General features: G+C 42.1%; 1 protein-coding gene across 11 annotated transcripts in view; it reads left to right on the plus strand.

The window, feature by feature from the left end:
- Positions 1-24,087, plus strand: part of KIAA1109 (KIAA1109 ortholog) — a 294,629-nt gene that overhangs the window by 189,134 nt on the left and 81,408 nt on the right. For 10 of the 11 annotated variants that reach the window (XM_044302098.1, XM_044302121.1, XM_044302129.1 and 7 more), the window contains 10 exons: positions 3,443-3,536; positions 9,950-10,156; positions 11,104-11,342; positions 12,153-12,397; positions 14,291-14,396; positions 15,104-15,201; positions 15,830-16,015; positions 19,661-19,829; positions 20,405-20,616; positions 22,553-22,751. In XM_044302098.1, coding sequence (XP_044158033.1) covers positions 3,443-3,536; positions 9,950-10,156; positions 11,104-11,342; positions 12,153-12,397; positions 14,291-14,396; positions 15,104-15,201; positions 15,830-16,015; positions 19,661-19,829; positions 20,405-20,616; positions 22,553-22,751 — 1,755 coding nt within the window. Of the gene's footprint in view, positions 1-3,442; positions 3,537-7,462; positions 7,514-9,949; positions 10,157-11,103; positions 11,343-12,152; positions 12,398-14,290; positions 14,397-15,103; positions 15,202-15,829; positions 16,016-19,660; positions 19,830-20,404; positions 20,617-22,552; positions 22,752-24,087 lie in introns of all 11 variants that reach the window. The other variant, XM_044302174.1, reaches the window with a different exon arrangement.

Genomic DNA, 24,087 nt, shown 5'->3' on the forward strand with positions numbered 1-24,087 from the left:
AGGGGTGTGGGGATTTGCTCTGGTAGTTGGGATAAGTGGGTGCAGTACAGCACAGTACAAGTTTGTAATTCAAATGTCCGTGTTTATTTACACATAAGGTCAAACAAAAAACACCCTTTGCAAGGTTGGTGTTTGTTCACACTAAGTAGAAAGTTCGTGCATAACAAAAAAACGTCACCTTGTCGGCGGTTCTGCCTCCAGCAGTCCAAATGCAGGCTGCCAGGTGGCCTGCTCTCCCAATACACAGGTCTCCGCTTTTCAGCCTAGCACAGAGCTCAGTTCCCACACCAGCGATTGCCAGAGCTCCTCTGTCAGAGAGAGGTAATCACTTTCAGCTGACACTCCTGGCTGGGTTGTTTATAGGCCAGTCAAGACCCGGCCTGGAAAGTGGGAAGTAGTCACCCACCCAGCACTTTCACTACTCCCAGTAAGAGCCGTCCCGGATCAGCTATACAGCCATACTAAAATAGCAAAGTGTCAATCAGAATCAGCTGCCGCTGACACCTGAAAATACCGGCTCTTACTTGACCTCAGTGACACATACCTTCCGTCAACGACAGACCCTTGTGCCTTCCTACAGGGGTTATCTCATCTCTCTGTTTCCATGGCTATATGGGACTAAATGCTGGGCTTACAGAAGGGGCTGGTGCCTATTGCAGTGAGTGGGAGCTACATTAATAGTGTAACACAGCAAGCAAGGCAGGTTCTGTAAATTGGGAGTTATGGAAGCAGTGTAGCTTGTTAAACTATGCTGTTTATGTCTTTCCCATTCGCTGCAATGAGAGTTATGGAGCTCTGACCAGTTCTGCAATTTCCTTAGGTTTGGCCTCCTGGGGCCAGTATTTAGTCCCACTTAACCATGGAAAGGGGGAGATGGGACAAACCCTTTAAAGGGAGTCTTTCACCTAATCTGAGCGTTTTAGACCGCTCAGATCAGGTTATAAACTCTTTAACCCTCATTACGATCATACCTTTCTCTTATGTGTCCCTCGCCCAGATAATGAAAATAACACTTTTTAAACTTATGCAAATTACCTTCTGAAGGTGCCCAGGGGCGGCGTTACTGGGCGATGTGCCCAGAAAAACACACCTCCAGCCGGCGGACGTCACGAGCGGCACCAGAGGACGGCGGGCTGGGAACTGGCCCGCACCTGCGCACTGCTCTGCCCATTATGGGCAGATGAACAGCTTTTCATATTGCGCATGCGCCGGCCAACTAAAGACAGCCGGCCGGCGCATGCGCAATATGAAAAGCTGTTCATCTGCCCATAATGGGCAGAGCAGTGCGCAGGTGCGGGCCAGTTCCCAGCCCTCCGTCCTCTGGTGCCGCTCGTGACGTCCGCCGGCTGGAGGTGTGTTTTTCTGGGCACATCGCCCAGTAACGCCGCCCCTGGGCACCTTCAGAAGGTAATTTGCATAAGTTTAAAAAGTGTTATTTTCATTATCTGGGCGAGGGACACATAAGAGAAAGGTATGATCGTAATGAGGGTTAAAGAGTCTATAACCTGATCTGAGCGGTCTAAAACGCTCAGATTAGGCTGAAAGACTCCCTTTAAGTATATTGCATTTTGTATTTTTTATGTGATTATTTCATGAATTAATTCTAACACTAATTTGATGTAAAATCAATTTGCGCAAAAAGGGTGTGCCTCTGCTGCAACACATCACTTTGTATAGATTGGCTTCTTAGCTTTTCTAGCTCCCTCAATGTGAGTTGCCACATTCCAGCATCGTTTTCAGATTGATTAGCGGTCGCATGGTTTTGCAGGTTAACAGCATTTTTACTAGCACCTTATTCCGTCACTGCACATTATTTACTCACCTCTGGTATCTGCACCTATCTCCAGAAGGGGGCCTTTGAAGTGAAGGGAGAGCACACCATGAATAGGCAGCGTTCCTCTCTATTTGCTACTATGGGACTTCTGAAAATAGCTGAGCAAGCGTGTCGTAAGTCCCATAAGAGTGAATGGATAGCAAGTGCAGCCCCCAATCCATTCAACTCTATGGGACAGTGATTGGAGGGTGGCCACATATGCGCAGCTTGCTCTCTCCCTTCACTTCGGGGTCCCTTCCTGAAGACAAGTGTGGATCCTAGAGGTGGGACCCACACCTACACTTTACCAACAGAAGTATTAGGACACCTACACATGACACCCCTATTCTGAATTCACAGGCATCTAATATGGAGTTGGTCCCCCATTTGCAGCTAAACGGCTCCCACTCTTCTGGAAAGGCTTTCTACTAGATTTTGGAGTGTGTCTGGGAATTTCTTCCCATTTATAGAGAAGAGCATTTGTGGTGTCAGACACTGATGTTAGACGAGAGGGCCTAGATCACTATCTCCTCCACCAAACTTTACAGTTGGTACAATGCAGTTAGACAGTCACATTCTCCTGGCAATCTTCAAATCTAGACTCATCCATTAGAGTGCAAGACTAACTGTGATTTGTCACTCCACAGAACATGTTTCTCCCTCCAGAGTCCAGTGGCAGAATTCTTTACACCACCCCATCTCATTCTTGGTGATGTGAGGCTTGCATGCAGGTGCTTAACCATAGAAATCCAGGCCATGAAGCTCCTGGTGCACATTTTATGTGCTGATGTTAATGTCCGACAGTTGGAATTCTGCGGTTATTGAGTCATCAGACTTTTATTCATTATATGCCACAGCACTTTATGACCCCGCTCTATAAATTTACGTGTTGCTGTGGTTACTAAGTGCTTCTACTTTGCAGTTGATCAAGAAGTTTCTAGGAGGGAAGGAATTTCACAAAATAACAGTGGCATCCTATTGCAGTACCATGCTCAAATTAAATTTTTAGAATGACCCATTATTTCACAAATGTTTGTAAAGGCAGACTATGTGGCTAGGGCCTGGATTTTATACACCTGTGACAGTGGTATATAAACTCAAATATAAAGTCAAATGCAGGCTGCTACCAAAATTCAATAAAAAAAATGTAATCTTTATTACAGTACAATGATATTAAAATACAAAAAAAATGGATCGACGCACAAACCACATAATAGGTGCCATATTGCCGTCAATATAAAGAGACGTAGGAAGTGGCAGGACACAATAAAGTGCACAGTAATAATTAATTCAGCACATAATACAAGTAGCAGTATCACTTCCAAAAGTCACAAGGTAAATTACTGACCCCTGTGACCATGGGACTGAATGAAACACCTTAGGTCAGATACACCTCTTAATTATTGAACTATCATAGCGATAGACTATAAATGCACCAGACGGGGCATCCCCTTTAATATTGATGCTTTTTGATAAACTGTTCTATTAATACTGAACTTTTGACACCATTTTATAATTTTTCATAATATAAATTGCATGTATATGTAGCAAAGAATGCCTGTTTGCCTGGTGTATATTTTCCTACCCTTTAATTAATCTGGACTTTTCTGCATATACTTATTCGTTTAGATATTCTGCATCAGAAAATGACGGAAACCTGCGCTACGGCCCACATTGGTGGTGTCACCATTGTTCTTCTGGAAGGCATTACACCAAATATTCAGTAGGTTTCATAATGTCTTAAGTGTGTGTTTGTATTAGGGCCGGTGTTTTCTAATAATTGATCAAATAAGTTGTGAGTGGTGTATGAGCCTAATTCTACACATGAAACTCAACAAAAGAAATGCCGGTGTAAGGGTAAGTTCACACGTGCCACATTTACCAAGATTCTTTAATTATTTATTTTGTACACTGCATTCAAATATTCTGCTGTAATTAAATCATTTATTAAGAGAAATGCTGTAGTTCAGAGAAGCGCCTTCTTCAGATGCCCTCTATCGGTTTGTTTTCTGATGCATGTAATTCCAACAGCTGCAGAGAGGGGGTGACTGCATATAGAAATATTAACCACATTTGGCTTCATCTAGGAATCCAGTTGTGCAACCTGCAATTGTAACCAGGCATTTTTTATGTGCTTTTGATTTAAAAGTAAAATGGAGCTACTTTGAAACAAAGGCCATTAGTTCTTTCTCTGTCGTCACCCAAATTTAAATGTCATACTGTAGTTGTTCCTTAAAGGGGTTGTCTGGTTCTCTCATATTAATCAATATCAGATTGGCGAGGTCTGATTCCTGGAAACCCCGCTGATCAGCTTTTTGAAGAGAACACAGCTTTTGTACGAGAGCTGTGTTCTCTTAAGGGTCCATTCACACCTCCGTGTGTGTTTTGCGGATCCGCAAAACACGGACATCGCCGACACTTAATAGAAAATGCCTATTCTTGTCCGGAAGTGCAGATCCGCAATTAAATCGTGCTGCCCCATAGAAATGAATGGGTCCGCAATTCCGTTCCGCAAAATGCGGAACGAAATTGCGGATGTGTGAATGGACCCTAACTGTTTACCTTCACACCATCAACATTGCAGCGGCGAGCAGTTTAATTACAGCGACTCTGTTCCATTTGAGTGAAGTTTCATTTAAGTGATTGGAACGGAGCTGCTGTAATTATACCGCTCTGCTGATGCAATGTCGATGCTGTGCAGGTAAATGGTGAAGAGAACACAGTGCTCACAAGAGACTGCCACTGCTGCTGGATTGCAGGGTGGTCGTATCCATGGATACGAGCAGTGTATTTTTCCAGGTTTTTGTGAAATTCTGAGTTGTGCACTTTACTTGCTTGTCTTTGTTTTTCATTTTAGATTTTCCCATTAGCAAAAAATCTTGGACAAAAACATTTTTGCTAAGTTGTCCATTAAAAATAAACAAGGAAATAAGTTGTCATCCCTTGGCATAAAATTTAAAAACTGACACAAGGGCACAATCAGACATTTACAGTCACTTTTTACACAGAAATATGAGACCGCTCTGCCCACTGCACAAAAATCTCGTCGCCAGAGCCACTGCAGAACAACTAAATGCCGGGGTGCAGGACCGCCGTCGATCAGATATTAATCCTTGGGATAGGCCATCAATCTATTAGGACCAGAAAACACACTTAACATGAAGATGTGTCCTCCATTGACCATTGCACAGAGTACACAGAGTGCATTAGGTTTCTACCTTGAAGATATACAGTGTCTCACAAGAGTGAGTACACCCCTCACATTTTTGTAAATATTTTATTATATCTTCTAATGGGACAACACTGAAGATATGACACTTTGATACAATGTAAAGTAGTCAGTGTACAGCTTGTATAACAGTGTAAATTTGGTGAGCTCTCATAATAACTAAACACACAGCCATTAATGTCCAAACCGCTGGCAACAAAAGGGAATACATCCCTAAGTGAAAATGGCCAAATTGTGCCCAATTAGCCATTTTCCCTCCCCGGTGTCATGTGAATTCCACGCGGGTGCAATGCGTGATGCGAACGCATTGCGCCCGCAAAGAACCCGGACCCATAATGGCTTTGTGTAAATGAGCGGTGGTTTTCACGCATCACTTTTGCGTTGCGTGAAAATCGCAGCATTTTCTATATTCAGCGATTTTTCACGCAACGCTGGCCCCATTGAAGTAAATGGGGCAGCGTGAAAATCGCATCCGCAAGCAAGTGCGGATGCGATGCAATTTTCACAGATGGTTGCTAAGAGATGTTTGTAAACATTCCGTTTTTTTATCACACGCGTGAAAAACGCAGTAAATCGCATTGCAACCGTGCGATTAAATACTGCTGCCAGTGTTATCCAATACATTCCAGAACTGTAAGGGTTACATAGCATCATAAATCAATATAATGCTATGTGAATCCCATCAGTGCTGGGAGGTCAGGCCGGGAGCTGCGATGCGGACTTGCTGCAGGAGGAACGCTCGTCTGCAAGGGGCCTTAGTGTTACAAGGTCTCAGGTGTGAATGAGGAGCAGGTGTGTTAAATTTGGTGTTATCGCTCTCACATTCTCTCATACTGGTCACTGGAAGTTCAACATGGCACCTCATGGCAAAGAACTCTCTAAAGATCGGAAAAAAAGAATTGTAGCTCTACATAAAAATTGCCTAGGCTATTAGAAGATTGCCAACACCCTGAAACTGAGCTGCAGCACGGTGGCCAAGACCATACAGCAGTTTAACAAGACAGGTTCCATTCAGAACAGGCCTCGCAATGGTCGACCAAAGAAGTTGAGTGTATGTGCTCAGCGTTATATCCAGAGGTTGTCTTTTCAAAATAGATGTATGAGTGCTGCCAGCATTGTGGCAGAGGTTAAAGGGGTGATGGGTCAGCCTGTAAGTGTTCAGACCATACACCCCACACTGCATCAAATTGGTCGTCCCAGAAGGAAGTCTATTCTAAAGATGATGCACAAGAAAGCCTGCAAACAGTTTGCTGAAGACAAATAGACTATTGTAGGGACATGGATTACTGGAACCATGTCCTGTGGTCTGATGAAACAAAGATAAACTTATTTGGTTCAGATGGTGTCACGCGTGTATATCGGCAACCAGGTGAGGAAGTACAAGTGTGTCTTGCCTACAGTCAAGCATGGTGGCGGGAGTGTCATGGTTTGGGGCTGCATGAGTGCTGCCGGCATTAAGGGAACCATGAATGCCAACATGTACTGTGACATACTGAAGCAGAGCATAATGCCTTCCCTTCTGAATTCGGCTGCAGGGCAGTATTCCAACATGATAACGACCCCAAACACACCTCCAAGATGACCGCTGCCTTGCTAAAGAAACTAAGGGTAAAGGTGCTGGACTGGCTAAGAATGTCTCCATACCTAAACCCTATTAAGCATCTGTAGGGGGGCATCCTCAAACGGAAGGTGGAGGAGCCCAAGGTCTCTAACATCCACCAGCTCAGTATTCCAATGGCAACCTGTGAAGCTCTAGTGAACTCCATGCCCAAGAGAGTTAAGGCAGTGCTGGAAAATAATGGTGGCCACACAAAATATTGACTTTTTGGGCACAATTTAGCCATTTTCACTTAGGAGTGTGCTCACTTTTGTTGCCAGCGGTTTAGATATTAATGGCTGTGTGTTGAGTTATTATGAGAGCACACCAAATTTACACGGTTATACAAGCTGTACACTGACTACATTGTATCAAAGTGTCATATCTTCAGTGTTGTCCTATGAAAAGATATAATAAAATATTCACAAAAATCTGAGGGGTGTACTCACTTTTGTAAGATACTGTATTAATAAGTGTACTGTTCAGCAAGTGTTCAGTTAAGTTTACTTTGAAATTTCAGTCTCTGTATTTTTTAAGTTTACTGTGCTTTTACTGGATATACACTCATTGTAATCTAATTACATCTAGAAAAGAACCACTGTTTTGTCTAGATTAACTCAGTGAAATGATTGTAACAGTAAAGAACAGAATACAAGTAATGGACTTGTACTTGGGTTTAAGGTGTGTAGCCACCAGGATGCTGTATAGAATGTGCCGGTAGTGTCAGGTTTACAGTATTGTTTCCAGCTAGTTTGGCCTGGATGTTTGATCTTTCTTTGATTTCTGTTTGTTTTCTTGCCTTCTCTTGAACTTTCATCTGTAGATTGGAGGATTTTCCTACATCTCCAACAAGCACAGCCAAACAAGAGTTTCTGTATGTCCTGACTCCTGATCATTACTTGTTCAATTGTTGTGATCTTGTGATGTGATGATTTGAAGTACTTAATGTCACCGCTTTTTACATATTTCATTTCTCTGCATGTAACAGTTTGGCCCGTACAGATCCATACTGTATATTTGTGTATGAAATAAACACATGGGCAGTGGTAGACTTGAATCTCTAGGCTGCCTGTTCGGCGTACAGTAAGTAAGCGTTTAAAAAAGGGGTTCCCTGAGTACAATATTGATGACCCCCCGATCAGCTGTTTGAAGATGGCATGGCACTTAAGTGAGTGCTGCACCCTCCTCACAGCCTCTCAAGCAGTGCCATACATTGTACACTGCCTGTCCCCCACCTGGATTTAAGTAAGCAAATAGTTATGAGCCTCCTATTGGATAATTACTGCATGGGCGATTATCTTTCAGCTGGCAATAAGTTATTTAACCCCAACTGGTGCAATGAGTTGCTTCTTATTTCTTAGACACATCTTGTGGTCGTGGAAAAGATTTTAGTCTATTTGAGAAGGGTCAAATCATTGGCATGCATCGAGCAGAGAAAACATCTAAGGAGATTGCAGAAACTACTAAAATTGGGTTAAGAACTGTCCAACGCATTATTAAAAACTGGAAGGATAGTGGGGACCCATCGTATTTGAGGAAGAAATGTGGCGGCAAAAATCCTGAATGATCGTGATTGGTGAAATCAAATCAAAGAAAAACAACAGTAGAACTCAGGGCTATGTTTAATAGTAAAAGTAAGAGCATTTCCACACGCAAAATGCGAAAGGAACTCAAGGGATTGGGACTGAACAGCTGTGTAGCCGTAAGAAAACCACTAATCAGTTAGGCAAACCAGAAAAAAAGATTTCCGTTTGCTAGGGAGTATAAAGATTGGACTCTGGAGCAATGGAAGAAGGTCATGTGGTCTGATGAGTCCAGATTTACCCTGTTCCAGAGTGATGGGCACATCAGGGTAAGAAGAGAGGCAGATGAAGTGATGCACCCATCATGCCTAGTGCCTACTGTACAAGCCTGGGGGGGCAGTGCTATGATCTGGGGTTACTGCAGTTGGTCAGGTCTAGGTTCAGCAACAGTATGTGCTCCAAGAATGAGGTCAGCTGACTACCTGAACATACTGAATGACCAGGTTATTCCATCAATGGATTTGTTCTTCCCTGATGGCACAGGCATATTCCAAGATGACAATGCCAGGATTCATCGGACTCAAATTGTGAAAGAGTGGTTCAGGGAGCATGAGACATCATTTTCACTCATGGATTGGCCACCACAGAGTCCAGACCTTAACCCCATTGAGAATCTTTTTTTTTTTTTGGTGGCGACTTTCTTTTGTACAGGCAGTGTATATTGGCCGTGCTTGGTATAGCAGCCCAGGCCCATTTATTTTCTGCATATAGGACATGTGACCGATGAATGTGATGTTACTGGCCCAGGAAGAGGCCACAGTGCTCAACAGTTCGCATCAGTCTCTTCAAACAGCTGATTTGCCGGGGAGTCGGACCGAGCAACAATCTTGTATTAATCAGACAACAACCAACAATCTGATATATTTTACTCCCAGAACTGCCATTCTTAAGTCTAGTGGGGGTCCCGACATTTTGGACCCCTGTTGATCAGATGCCAATCCGTATCCCATTGTTATATTGTGGGAACTCCCTTTGAATTGGAAACCTTGCCAGAGACAGTCGTCTGACATTTATTTTGATGGTGCTTTGCTTAGAATACTAGAGTTTTTGACCATAAATTGATGTGGCTAATCTTGGAGATTGATGGGGTTCTTGTTTCGTGGACGACTACATAAAATGTGTGATCTGGTTCCATATTCTAGTTCAGGTTGTCATGGATTACAGGTGATTTCACTTCATTTGTCAATTTTAAATTAACCCAGCCTTTTCTCCTATATTACCTTATTAATTATAGATTTGATGTTGTTGTTTTTTGTAAATCTCACACAAGTTTAATATTTAATGACGGCTGCCAGAAAGGTTTTCAGGTTGTAAACCCGCCTCATTTTATCCATTCCCTATTATGAGTTGATGTATATATTTCTTGAAGTTAGGCAAAGTACAGTACTTAGTGTACTTTTACACACTCTGAAGACCGCTTACTGCTCCGCACAATGCCACTACTCTAGATGGAAATGAAACATTCAGTTACCTGATAGTACACAATATATGTGCGTCTTTTCCTACACAAGTGACACGAGACAGAAATAATCCATAAACGTGTGTGCTGGATATATTTGTATTCCTGCACAGTTTTGGTGTGTAAATCTGTCCTATCTGATACCGTATAAACAAGAGCATGGCTGTCAGTAATGCATGTGTCGATGTGAGAGTATATACTTTTGCTGTGACTTCAAGGAGTTTATGTCAGCGTTAATGTCTTCAATTTGTCTTTTCTATTCATTCAGGACTGTGGTAAAATGCAGCATTGCAAAATCCCAAGCCCTTTATAGTGCTCAAAGAGGCCTGAGGACAAGCAACGCTGCTGTGTTCAAAGTAGGAGCAATCAGCATAAATATCCCACAGCACCCAGCAACTCTGCACAGCATGATGGTCCGCAGCTCTCACCAGCTCTCAAAGCAGATCTCTGATCTCATCCGGCAGCCATCGACAGTGTGAGTCAGTAAACGTGCATAAGAAATGAGTGTTCATCCTCGTCTGATCTCTGCATACTGTACCAAGTACAAAACTATGGGGGTCATTTACAATCAGAAATACTCCTATATTAGGTGTATTTCTGGTGCAGATTGCGGCGCAAAGGTTATTAGGGCTGCAATCTGTGACTTTTCCCTACTTATGCAAGGTCTAAAATAGTGGGCTGGGAAGGGGACGGGCCAGTAGGCCCATCTCATTCATCATTTTCCCTGCCTGTTTTAGGCGTAGAAAATGTCTAAATGTAATCCAACACGGAAGATGTCTTACATTTAGATACACCGAAGTTACATAGAGGCTAGCGGCTGTACATAACTTTGGCGGATCCATCGCCTGTGCAGGGGCTTATTAAGACTGGCTTCTAAAACGCTGGTCTTCATAAATGTCCCCCTATATGGTTTTTACCTTAAAGAGTACCAATTATGTGTTTGTCAGCAAAGAAACATCCCCCAAACTAAGTGGTTAATAGTGTAGGTGATGCTGAGTCCGGTTATGTCATTTTTATCTACATGTTCAGTTGCATCCTGACACTGTGCTCCGACAAACCAGCAGTAAAATACACTGAGAGGACTCCTCTTTGAGTCCTCTCCATTATGTGTGCGAGCTCAGGAGTCCTCTCAGTGCTTTTTTCTGCTGGTTTGTCGGAGCACAGCGTCTGAATGCAAGGGAGTATGAAGAGTAAAATTACATCGTTACAACCGGGCTCAGCATCACTTACACTATACACTACTTACTCTTGTTTGGGGGTGTGCCGGAGCTGACCGATTCCCTTTAATGCACTCCATGATTCAGCATACATAAGGTCTCTCAGAAGTGCAGTTACAGACTTTGGCACATACAATATCAGAATAGATATGAGACGTGTTAATATTGTCTGCGTCATTCATCTTTATTACTGTGTGTTTTACAGGGTGCCCCCAGCAAAGGAGGATGTTGCCACTCCCTTACTCTCTGAAAAGACCCCCACAAGTGTAAACCAAACTCCTATTGAAACCAATGTGTTTCCTCAGCTCCCTGAAGGCCTTGAGAAGAAGCCTATTGTCTTAAAATTCAGTGCTATGTTGGATGGGATTGCTATTGGAGCTGCACTCCTACCATCTCTTAAAGCAGAGTATAAAATGGGAAGAATGAAAAGTCATGGAATGACAGGTACAAATACGTATAAAGTATTGTACAATCGTATCCATTTATATTGTGGTTAGGGTTGTCGCCTTTGTCTTCATAAGCTACTTACAGTGCATTTGGAAAGTCTTCAGACCCTTTCACTTGTTTCACATTTTGTTATGTTGCAGCCTTGTCCTGAAATAAAATAAAAAATCACATTCCCCCCCCTCATTTTGGCTCAATGTTTGCAAATTTATTAAAAAAGGAAAAACTAAAATTTAGCATGTACTTTATATAAGTATTCAGATCCTTTGCTCTGACACTTGACATTTAACCCTGAGGGCCTCCTATTTCTCTTGATCATCTTTAAGACGTTTCTACACCTTGATTGGAGTCCACCTGTGGTAAATTCAGTTGGTTGAACATTATATGGAAAGACACCCCACTGTCTACGTAAGGTTTCACAGCTGACAATGCATATCAGAGCTAACACTAAGCCATGAGGAGGAAAGATATGCCTGTAACGCTCAGAGACAGCATTATGTGCAGTGGCCAAAAATGGGAAATGCACACGGCCTGTATCTGTATTTTGCATTCGTGATTTGCGGACCACAAAATGGATATGGTCGTGTGCATGAGGCCTTACACTGTAAGGATGTAGAAGCTGCATACCCAATCTACTAAGAAATTCCAGTTTGTCAAGATTTAGGATATTTGTCAAATATAGCTCCTGCATGAGAAGATCCTGTTTTAGTAGGCTTATAGTTCTGAAGCAAGCTATCTCCTAGTACATGCTAGTGTAAAGATCATTGAAATGTTCACGGGTTGAAGTGTTTTTCTTTTTTTTTGGTGCAGGTGCCCAAACGAGGTTTACATTTGAGCTGCCAAACCACAGATTGCGTTTTACGTCAAAGGTATCCGCTACAGATATGTCTACCATTCCCCCATCCGCAAGTCTGAATCTTCCTCCAGTCACAATGCATGGTAAATACATCATGGAGGAACATGACAACTACTCAGATCAGGCTTGGAATATGGACGACCTTCCTGCCAAGCAGAGTTACTATCTACAAGGAAATTATTTGCGTTGCGTGGCTGAGGTGAGAAGTTTCCGTTTTTTTTACTCTGCTGTGTCCATCAGTAGTATATACTGTCCTTACAGTAGCCACAAGATTTTGCAACTAGAGCTTCTTTTTAATTTGGTGGCAATTTAAGTTTGCTGTAGTTATAATTTCTGACCGCAAACACAGATTTGTGCCTGTGGTACAGTCATAGAGTTTGCAGAAATCGTAAGTGCAAATAGGCCCCGATGCTTGGGGGATCACAAACCATACTATCACTAAGATAAAGCCGAAATAGAACAGTAGTGTCAAATCCGCTGACTCTTAGCGCTGGTGTTACCTCTGATTAACCAAACTTGTCTTATAAAAACATTTTCTCAGTTGGTCTTTATTAACAATTTTAACACTTTGTCTTTTACAGCCTTCAGTTTCACTGTATGTGCAGACCTTTCCTTCTCCATCTGCAGCTGTTATCACTAGTTCTTGGCAGTTTAATAAGAATTGAGCTTAAACGAGTGTTTATAAGCTGTTAGGAAAAAACACTTAAATGGGTTGGTTCATCTCGCGCATTGGTGTCTTATCACTAGGATTTGCCACCAGTGTCTGATAGGTGCTCTCCATTCACTTCTATGGGAGTGCCCCCCCCCCACCCAAAAAAAAAAAGCCAAGCGAACATGCACTGCTATTCCCCGAAAACAGAGTGCACAGCACGGCCACCTCTCTATTCACCTCCATGGGAGTTCCGGAAAGTGCTGCATGGCGCAGCCCACTTGTGCAGTCCACCCTTTTTCACTTTAAAGGGGTTGTCCGTGTTCAGAGCTAAACCCGGACATACCCTTATTTTCACCCAGGCAACCCCGCTGAGACTAGTATCGGAGCATCTCATGCTCCGATGTGCTCCCTTGCCCTGCGCTAGATCGTGCAGGGCACGGGCTCTTTTGTTTTCAATAACACACTGCCGGGCGGAAACTTCCGCCCGGCAGTGTGTTCGGTGACATCACCGGCTCTGATGGGTGGGCTTTAGCACTGCCCTAGCCATTTTACTGGCTACGGCAGAGCTAAATCCCGCCCATCAGTGCTGGTGACGTCACCGGGGTTCCTGGCAGCCCCATGGAGAGCCCCGGTACGTCACCAGATGTCCCAAAAATGCCTTTGCCCTGCGCGTTTTAGCGCAGGGCAAAGGAGAGCATCGGAGCATGAACTGCTCCGATGCGCTCCTGTCAGGGGGGCTGCCTGGGTGAAAATGAAGGAATGTCCGGGTTCAGCTCTGAACCTGGACAACCCCTTTAAGGGCCTCATTCTAGAGATGGCTGCAGGTCCCAGAGGTGGGACCTGCATCTATCTGAGATTAGTGGCATGTCCTAGCAATATGCCACCAATGTGTGAGATGGGCCAACCCCTTTAACATCTACAGATCTTGCCGTCAGATCAGCACAGCTTATTTCTGTAGTGATGTCTTCCTTAAAAATATTAGTGATGGAATTACCTGTTTCCAGCTGTAATAATTGCTGTTCTGAGCTCAATAACTAGTGGTACCTTGGATCTGAACCTGAGTTCGGGAAATGGTTTTTTACAGTACAAATTAATTTCTGAAGTTATTACCCGAAGTCTCGTGAGACTTCGCGAAGCAATAACTTCGGCTCATCGGAGCCAATACATTCTAATACTGTATGGAGCTCCTGCTTCGTACAGTAATAGAACAAAGTTTTATGCAAATCGTCTTTGGATGTTTCATCCGAAATCGATTCGCTCATCCCTAGCGCTAACCTAAGTGAGGGCAGCATTGTGCAGCTGACAGGCTACCTGTAGTGGTGTTTTAGTGTTCTACCTTTCTTTATGGCGGCAGTTTTTTTTTTAATGAGAAATGTATGATTATTACATCTATTAATAAATTAAAATGAAATATTAATACATAGTCCATCTGAATAACAGGTTGGGTCGTTTGAACACAATCTGACTACTGATTTACTGAACCACTTGGTTTTTGTGCAAAAAGTCTTCATGAAAGAAGTCAATGAAGTCATACAGAAAGTCTCAGGTAACTATGTATAGATTCTTTGGCTTCTATTTCCTCTCATTTTCTCATGGAATCAATGACATCCAGGTCTTCATGTGAAAATATTAACTATGGCAACAGTTTATGTTCAGACTCATTACTAAGGATCACCTCATTTCTTTTTTGTCAATCTGGTACATTAGATGGAGGAGCGTAGTGGGAGATTGGATCCCTGATACTATTTTAGACCATGTCATTGGTCAGATTTCTTTTTCCTTAATATTTGCTGTTTCTGTAACCCCCGCCAGCTCTGCCCGCTGCATACAACGGTTTTTCCAACTGAATGGCTGAAATGGCAATACTTCTTTACCTTACAGCAATATTAGATATTAACCACTAACCATCCTAGACCATGTTTGAACTCCTAAAACATGAGATATTGACCCATTACCATTATAGACAACCATTGATTAACCCCTTTGTCACCCTGGACCACAACAGATATTCGTTATTAACCACAAAGCCATGATGACAAGAAACCGTAAAAAATAAAATAAAATACCCTATGTGAAAATGTGTGATATAGAACAATGGAGTGTAATCATAGGTGGCAAGGAGAGTAATTTTGTCATTTCTGTCATGGGCAGCAAAGAATAATCTTTTATTTGCTAAAACCATAATACCCCTAAAAGAACATTGGTTTTGTACAAGTAGCCCTGTCACGTAATGTATTCTGGCCATATTTACAGGCGGAGAGCAACCAATTCCTCTCTGGAATGAACATGACGGCACCACAGATGGAGACAAACCAAAAATCCTCCTTTATTCCCTCAACTTACTTTTTAAGGTATAAACTTTGAATTTTACGGACGAAAGGGAGTTGCAGTCATACCATGTAATGTCTTTGGGGCAAATCAAGCTGGGAAGTGCCATAGTCAAAAGGGTGCATGGGTTTTGCAGTTTGAATATTGTGAATCTGTTTGCGGGTTTTTTCCAAGTGGACCCTTGCTGCAGTTTGGCCTGTGCGAATGCTGTGACAAAAATGGACGTGTCCTTTCCTGGCGCTTGGTTGAAAACAGCACAGAAAAAATCTGCGGCCACGTGACCAATTCCCATTGAAAACAAAATAGGAGGAGTTCTTTTGGTGCTGTGTGAATTCATTTCAGCTCATGTTTTTGATGGCACTTTGATCTTCTGTTCAGGTGCCGATCAGCGAGTGTAACCGCACCCACTGCATTGCTTTATAAAGAGCGTCTTATATGTGTTCTTCTTGTAAAGGCTTGTACGTAACTATTCATGCCGCTGGGTTTTCTTTAAACCAAAAGATCCTGCAGGGACTGAATTTTTGGGGGTTTGAGTAGCTCCCATAATTCAACCCAGGGGTATTGTATCATGTATCTTATTGAATTATTAGTGCTATTCTTTTTTTATGTGAACAGTTAAGATTGACAAAATTATAATTTTTTACTTCCTAGGGCATTCAAGTAACAGCTACGACTCCATCTATGAGAGCAGTCAGATTTGAGACTGGACTAATAGAACTGGAGTTGTCAAATCGGATTCAAACCAAGGCCGTGCCTGGAAGCAGCAGCTATTTGAAGCTCTTTGGGAAATGTCAGGTTGACTTGAACTTGGCTCTTGGGCAGATTGTGAAGCATCAGGTTAATTAATTTTTTTCTGAAAATATTTGTTTTAGACATTCTTCAAAGTTTGTACTGTTTATGTGTGTATTTTATACCAGTTACTCCTACCATTGTATTTGTTAGCTCAAGATTATTTTCAGGGCTCTGATGTGGGCTGCTTTTTAAAGAAACCCTTTCCGCATGAAGTGCCCACCTTAACCACTGTATAGCATGGGGAGATTAAGACATACAGATTTCATATATGTATTTCTTAAAGGGATTCTGTCAGCTAGTTTTAGCCTATTGGGCTGTGTACATGTGCTGCTAGATCGCCACAATATACATTTTCCATAACTGAGTGCTTTTATTCAGTCAAAAATAAATAAATATTTTCTATATATGCAAATGAGGCTAGTAAGGAGCCCAAGGGGCTGTTACCAAAGTTTCAGGAGCCCAGCCATGCCCACTGTGAAATCTTTTTTTTTTTTGACTGGATAAAAGCACTCAGAGCTATGAAAAATGTATATTGTGGACGTGCTAGTGGCGATCTAGCAGTACATGTACACAGCTCTATAGGCTCAAACTAGCAGACAAAATCCCTTTAAGCTCTTTAATTCCCTGCAGTAAGCCAGGAATCAGTCCAGACTCGATGTGCTGATCTGTGTAATTTCTCTATCCCAGCTGATGAATATTCATACCTAATGTAAGTTAGCCTATCTCACACAACAATTAGCAAGCCATGCTCACTGCAGTTCTGAATGGCCCATATGTGGGATTTCAGAGATGGTGATGTCAGCAGGCTCCAGAAGATCAAATTAGCATACCTATCACAGACCATTTTCAGCCATCTGCAGCGCAATAGAGTAACTTGAAAAGTAATGGTGGGTTTATACGGCCAGAGGAGCTACTGGTTATCGGGAAGGACAGGTTCTTATTAGTGATGAGCGGCAGGGGTCATATTCAAATTCGTGATATTTCGCAAATATTTTGTAGAATATTCGTTGAATAGTCACAAATTTGAATATTCCTTATATTCTACATTCTTTTTTTTTTTTACTCGGAAATCAGCAAGGTAATGATCACGTAATATGCGAATATTGCGCGATCAATACATGCGTGGGTCAAAAACGAATATATAGCACTATAGATTATAGCACTATATATTCGTTTTTTTAGAATATTCGTAAAAAAATTTTCCATCTGAAGTTATGATTCCTCCCTGCTTAAGTTGCTTGTCAAGCAACTTAAGCACTAATAAGCAGGGAGGAATAATGACTTCAGACGGAAAAAAATTACGAATATTCTAAAATACGAATATATAGCGCTATATTGAATATAGTGCTATATATTAGTTTTTTAGAATATTCGTAATTTTTTTCCATCTGAAGTCATGATTCCTTCCTGCTTAAGTTGCTTGTGGGCCAATGACTCATTGGCCCACAAGCAAGAAGCAAGGAGGAATCATGTGTTCAGATGGAAAAAATGACGAATATTCGAAAAATGAATATATAGCACTATATTCAAAATATTTGCGAATTCTCTAAGTGCCGATATTTGCGATTAAAATTCGTAATTAATATTCGTGCTCAACACTACTTCTTATCCGACACTTGGCTGCTCGGTCAGTGGGGACAACATAAGACAAGTGCTAGCTACGGCGATCGCTTGTCCTCATACAGCTGTATTATTTGTGGGCAGCAGATCCCTGTTCACACAGCACAATCTGCTGCCTAGTATTATTTACCTGCCTGTACGAACTATCGTATCACCCGATGAATGAGCATTTCACTTGTTCATCGGGTGGTCGGCTGCACCTTTAGAGGGTTCTATTGTTCGAAGGAACATGTGTCCCCGACAATCGGGCCATGTAAACCCGCTATAAGGAATACATACATGGAATCTGTGAGTCTTGGGCACCCATGCATTACAGTAGTTAAGCAGGGTATTTCATGCTGACACATTTTCTTTAAGCGATCCCTTAAAAAGTGGCTCTAAAGAACATGGCAATAAATAATAATTCCCTGATATAGTTAGATCAGAACTCCTTTTATTTCAGAATAGGCATGAAAACAGCAGCACTCGCCACAGCTGAGGTGTCAGTCCACTCGCCACAGCTGAGGTGTCAGCCCCAGAGCATGTGGTGAAGTTCCATATATTATTTATTAATAATTGATGTTATGATGTAAGGCTGCGTTCACACTTGCGTTAATTCCAAGCAGAGGATCTCAATACCAGACTTGAGCTTTCTGAATTTGCATATCAGGATGCATCTGTTCCATTAGGATGCGGTTGTGTGAAATCAAAATGGAAAAAAACTGATCCGTCACTAAATACATTAAAAGTCAATGGGTGACGGCTCAATAGGCTCCATAAAACATTTCTTTTTTCCAGTTTTTATGACTGGACACAAAACGGAATGCTGCCGGAGCGTAAGACATGCTGATGCATCCTGAACGGATCTCTTTCCATTCAGAATCCATGAGGACTATATGGAACTGCCGGATCTCAATACGGGAATGGTATTCCGCAATAATTGTTGGTTTTGTCTCGAACTCTAGGGTTGAAGCAGCCTAATGCTGGATTTAGACTTGCTGACCTGGCAGGCAGTTATCATGAAAGTTCCTTCCCGATATCTTCCTACACTTGAGTGAAAGTGAACAGGTGCATTTACATGCAGTGGTCACCTCCAGTGTATGGGGACGAGCAATGAAGAAAAAAACACAATGCAACAGCACTCTGCAAACACAAATAATGTACAATAATGCCATAAATATAGAAAACATTCTGGTGCTAATGCTCTGCTTATTTAGTAAATTTGAGATTCTTGGCACATACATTTTTTTCTAAATTATTTGGGCCCGTCTGCAAAATGTCATGGCGGTCTATATCAGACGGGAATCTAGCACTAAATACTACCGGTTTGTGCCATACTGGCCACCATGAAATTTAGGGAGTGCAGGTTCCACATGCATGCTGTGTCCACTCTGCCTTTTACCATTTTTGGTGCCATAATGGCCTCCATTAAATCCAGGGAAGGCAGGTACCAACATGCATGCTGAGCGCACTCTATAGCTCTCCTGGTGCCAGACGGCTTCCAATGTATGCAATGAGCTTTATACTTACTTAAAATCAGCCTATGGGGCAGACAGGCTAATCAGAAGCGCACGACTGGCATCACTTGTCCTCATACAGAATCATTATTTTTGGACAGCATATCGCTGTTTACACAGCACCATCTGCCCAGGAACAATGATTTGATGTGCTACACGAAAGATCATTTACCTTGTTGAACGTGCGTTTTGCTAGTTCATTGGGTGATCAGCAGCACATTCTACACGGCCCTGTTCGTTGTAACGTTTGTTCCTGATAAATCAGGCTTTTGTGTTTGTGTTCTTTATTTGATATATTACTTCAATATCTTTTTAAGGTTTTAGGCACTTATTTGTCTCTGATTTTAATAACTTCATTTAGATTAGCTTTAAATCTGTACACTGATATATGAAGCTCTGTAATCACAACTGCTCATACTTTTCACCTGAATCTATGCCTTAGCAGCCAGTCTGTCTGTTGCGAATATGTTCTGTGATGTCGATGGTTTATACTGCATACTGTATTTTGTCTGATGTTAGTTTAACACATCCTGCGTATTGTGCATTTTTTAATCGTTTTCTGTGACTTATGCAGGTTTATGAAGAGGCTGGATCAGATTTTCATCAAGTTGCCTATTTTAAAACTCGCATTGGCTTGCGCAATGCATTCCAGGAGGAGATCGGTGGTTCAGCAGGCAGAGAAGCAGTACTTATTACTCTAAGTAGACCGATAGTCTATGCACAACCTGTGGCCTTTGACAGAGGTAGTAGGAACCATGTATTTTCTTTCTACCTTTACTTCACTACTTCCATACATTAAATTGTTACACAGTGCTTTTATATCTCTAGCATTCAAGCACAAACCTACACTCACATGTGCGTCTATAGTGTAATTTACACATATCTCTGAAGAAGGTTACTGGTTTGCCACCAACAAATAACTATCACTGAACAGCAAAAGAAACTTTAAAATGTAACCTACGTAGCATAACCCAGCAAGGTAGACTGTCAGGCACAAGTCTCAGGAAACTGTTATAAGGAGTCGCTATAATAGGGAGCTTAATATCTCTCATCTGCAAAAACCATTACTCACAGCAAGATCAGCTCTTCTGTGCAAGAGGGCACTGTAACTCTTGGCTCTCAAAGTGGTGCAGAGAGCATACTGGGTACAAGTGTCTCATTGATATGGTGCTGTAGTAAGCCTAGCTGACATCTTGAACACCTTGGATCACTAAGCATATTAGAAATGTGTCTTTCCATTATACAGCGGTAATTCTTTGTATATACTCATAAATCCCCCCATCAAAATTCTGAGAAAATTTGTTTTGCTTCTTTTAAGCTGTGCTCTTCTGGCTGAATTACAAGGCAGCATATGATAACTGGAATGAACAGCGACTGGCACTAAACAAAGATATTCACATGGCGACTAAGGAGGTAGTGGACATGCTGCCAGGGATTCAACAGACATCTGCACAGGCGCTAGGAACGCTCTTCCTTCAACTAACCGTTAATGATCTAGGAATATGTTTACCCATCACCAGTTCCCCACCGGTATGATGATAAATAGAAAAATGGTTAATACTGTTAAATGTTGCGTGCTTGTGTAGATGTGTATAGATACACAATCCGTTCTAGAAGTATTTTGACAGTGACAGAATTCTCCCAGTTTAGGCCAGTGTCACACTTTTCCGGCAGGGGAACAGCCTGCCGAATCCATACTACAGTGTGCACATGTGTGATGGCGGAATTCGGCCATGCCCTCATCACTATAATGGGGAGCGGCGGAGATCCGGCTGCAGCATGGCAAATATGTCAAGAGGCGTCCAAAATAAATACCTAAACTGGCCTTAGCCTAGGTACATCACCACAATGAATTTAAGTGTGGACTTTCAGTTTTACCTAAAGGGGATTACCAAAAATGTTGCTAACTGATTAGGAATTTCAGCCATTTTACATAGTCCCAAACTGAAAACCTGTTCATGGTCATGTATGGCCTGTAACCAGTTATGGAGATAAAGGCTCTGGAGTAGATTTCAAGTATTAGAATCTGCATTTTGTAGGCGCTCGTAGAAACTCTCTAAATATGCTAAAGAGGTGTCAATACAAGTTAAAAAACATCTCAAAGGCATAAGCAGATAGATATAGCAGGATGAAAAGGGATAGGACAGCGTTTCACAGTACAGCTATTGACCTAAAACATACCACAAAAGCAACCAAAACACTTACTAAGGCCTCTTGCACACGACCGTATGTATTTTGCGATCCGCAAAAAATACGGATGACGTCCGTATGCATTCCATATTTTGCGGAACGGAACAGCTGGCCCCTAATAGAACAGTCCTATCTTTGTCCGTAATGCGGACAGTAATAGGACATGTTCTATTTTTTTGCGGAACGGAAATACGGAAACGGAATGCACACTGAGTAACTTCTGTTTTTTTGGGCGGACCCAGTGAAATGAATGGTTCCGCATATGGTCCGCAAAAAAACGGAACGGACACAGAAAGAAAATACTTTTGTGTGCAAGAGGCTTAAGGCAAAGTAATGGGATATTCTTTGTGTGATCCGACCTCAGCCTGATTGAGCGTGCATTATCTTACTAACTACTAAATGGATGTCAGAAATACCTACAAATAAGCAGCAACTGAAGATATTGGTAGTAAATGCTTGGCAAAGCATCTCAAAGGAAGAAACTCCACATTTTCCTTATGCTCTATGTATTGTTACTTTGTCCATTTTCTTTAGAGCCTGTGAAAATGGAGGTGCGGTATAAAAATGAATGGGCATATATTCAGTAGCAGTGCCCGTGGGAGCAGATTATGGTTCCCATTTTGCATTGCTGACATCTATACCAGGCTGTTCTCCTTCCCTGTATACCTACCTGCGAAAGAACATGTGTCCATCCTTTTGTGCATTTAATGTTGTGCTCCCTCACTGCTGAGCCCCTGGCATTAGTTCCTGGTTACGGCCTCCTTTAACTCTTAGTGCTGAAACTGAGCATGCTCGACCCTAGGTAGTAAGCCTAGCCAGCGAGCTGTAAACATCAAATTTTGGGATAGTAAAGCTTTGTTCACATCTGCCTTGGAGGTTCCTTTAGGAGCCTCCCTCACAGATACCATCAGAATTACCAGGTACAATAGCACAGCTACACTACCTTGTCTGATAAAATGATGATAACCCAATGGGTTTGTCAGGCCGTTGGTGTCTGTCATGTGATGGATCCGACATGGCTATCTTCATTCTGCTCCTGTGATCGAGCTAAACGACGGAAATAATGCTAATGTGAACAAAGCCTAATGTGGTAACCAAAAAAGAGATTTCTGCACTATATATTTAGGCACGTTACTTAATTTATTGGCTTGTATCCCCTCCCACCTTTTTTTATATTGTATTTTTTTAGCAAAACAGGCATGCACCAATTGTTTATTTTTTTCCCCCTGCTACAATTCTGGTGCACAGCCGATAATAAATTTCCAATTTTCCCCAGGCAAATCATACAGCCGACTTTGATACTGGTTCTGCCTTGGTGCTCACAATAGAGAGCACTCTAATCACTGCCTGCTCTTCTGAGTCTTTGGTGAGCAAAGGGCACTTCAAAAACTTCTGCATTCGCTTTGCTGATGGTTTCGAAACCTCATGGGATGATTGGAAGCCAGAAATTAGAACGGACTTGGTTATGAATGCATGTAAGTATATTATTTCTATTCTTTGTATTTAACCACTTAACCCCTTAGTAACCAGCCTGTTTTGAACCTTACTGACCAATTTTTTTCACGGTCACGTTCCAAAAGCTATAATTTTTTTTATTTGTCTGTCGATGTAGTAATAGGCCTGTTTTTTTGAGGGACTAGTTTTAGATTTTAGGCTGGGTTCACATCTGCGCTGTGAACTCCAGCATTCTGTTCTGGTGGAGAAACAGACTGCTGGAGTTCACTGTATCCAGTATAGCCAGATACCACCGTGCCCCGTCAGATCCCCATTCACAGTAATTGGATCCGGCGGTAATCCATCCGCTTTCCGCCATATATGCCGACTTTTCCAGCTGAAAGCTCGCATGTCCAACAGATACAATGACTGGATTACAGTGCCAGAGAGCACAATGCAGATGAACCTGTGGACCTGTCCTAAAAAGGGTTTTTCAAGACTTTATAACTGTGTGATGACCTATACACTGGATAGGTCATCAGTATCTGATTGGTGGGGGCCTGAAACCCAGCACCCCCACTGATCAGCTGTTTGAGAAGGCAGTGCCGCTTGCAGTAGCCCTGCGGTCTTCTCCCAGCTTTACCTAGGCCAGTGACGCCACGTTCATCAGTCACGTGGCCTAGGCGCAGCTCAGCCCCATTGAAGTGAATAGGGCCAAGTGCAATACCAAGCACAGCTGCTGTACAATGTACGACCTGTGCTTGGCGAGCACAGAGAAGGCTGTGGGATTCACAGGAGCACTGGTGCCTTCTCATACAGCTGATCAGCGGTGGTCCTGGGTGTCGGACCCCCACTGATCAGCTAGTGATGACCTATCCAGAGGATAAATCATCAGTTATAAGTTCTTGAAGACACTTTTAATGCACTATTTAAGGGTACACATAACTCATTGATAAACTTTTATTAACTCTTTCTGGGGGGGATGGGAAAAAACTGCGACATTGTGACATAACTTTATTCTTTTGGCTGGTATGATTACAGCAATACCAAACATTATTCTTATTATTATTATTATTTTTTTACATTTTGCTGCTTTTGTGCGATTTAAAAACCCAATAAAACAATAAAGAAAATGTTTTTGCATCGCCACATCCGAAGATCCATAACTTTTTTTTATTTTTCTTCAGAACTGTGTGAGGGCTTACAGTTTTCATGTTAACATTTTAGGGTACATAAGAATTTTCGATTGCTTTTTATTCCGTTATGTTTGGGTGGTGAATAAGCCAAAAATAGTAATTTTAGCGCTACTGTAGGGATTGTCCAAAGCGAAGACCCCTTCCACATTTCAGCCATTCTCTACTGATTCTGTGCTTGTAC

Source organism: Bufo gargarizans, chromosome 1 (genome assembly GCF_014858855.1).
Source record: "Bufo gargarizans isolate SCDJY-AF-19 chromosome 1, ASM1485885v1, whole genome shotgun sequence".
NCBI lineage: Eukaryota > Metazoa > Chordata > Amphibia > Anura > Bufonidae > Bufo > Bufo gargarizans.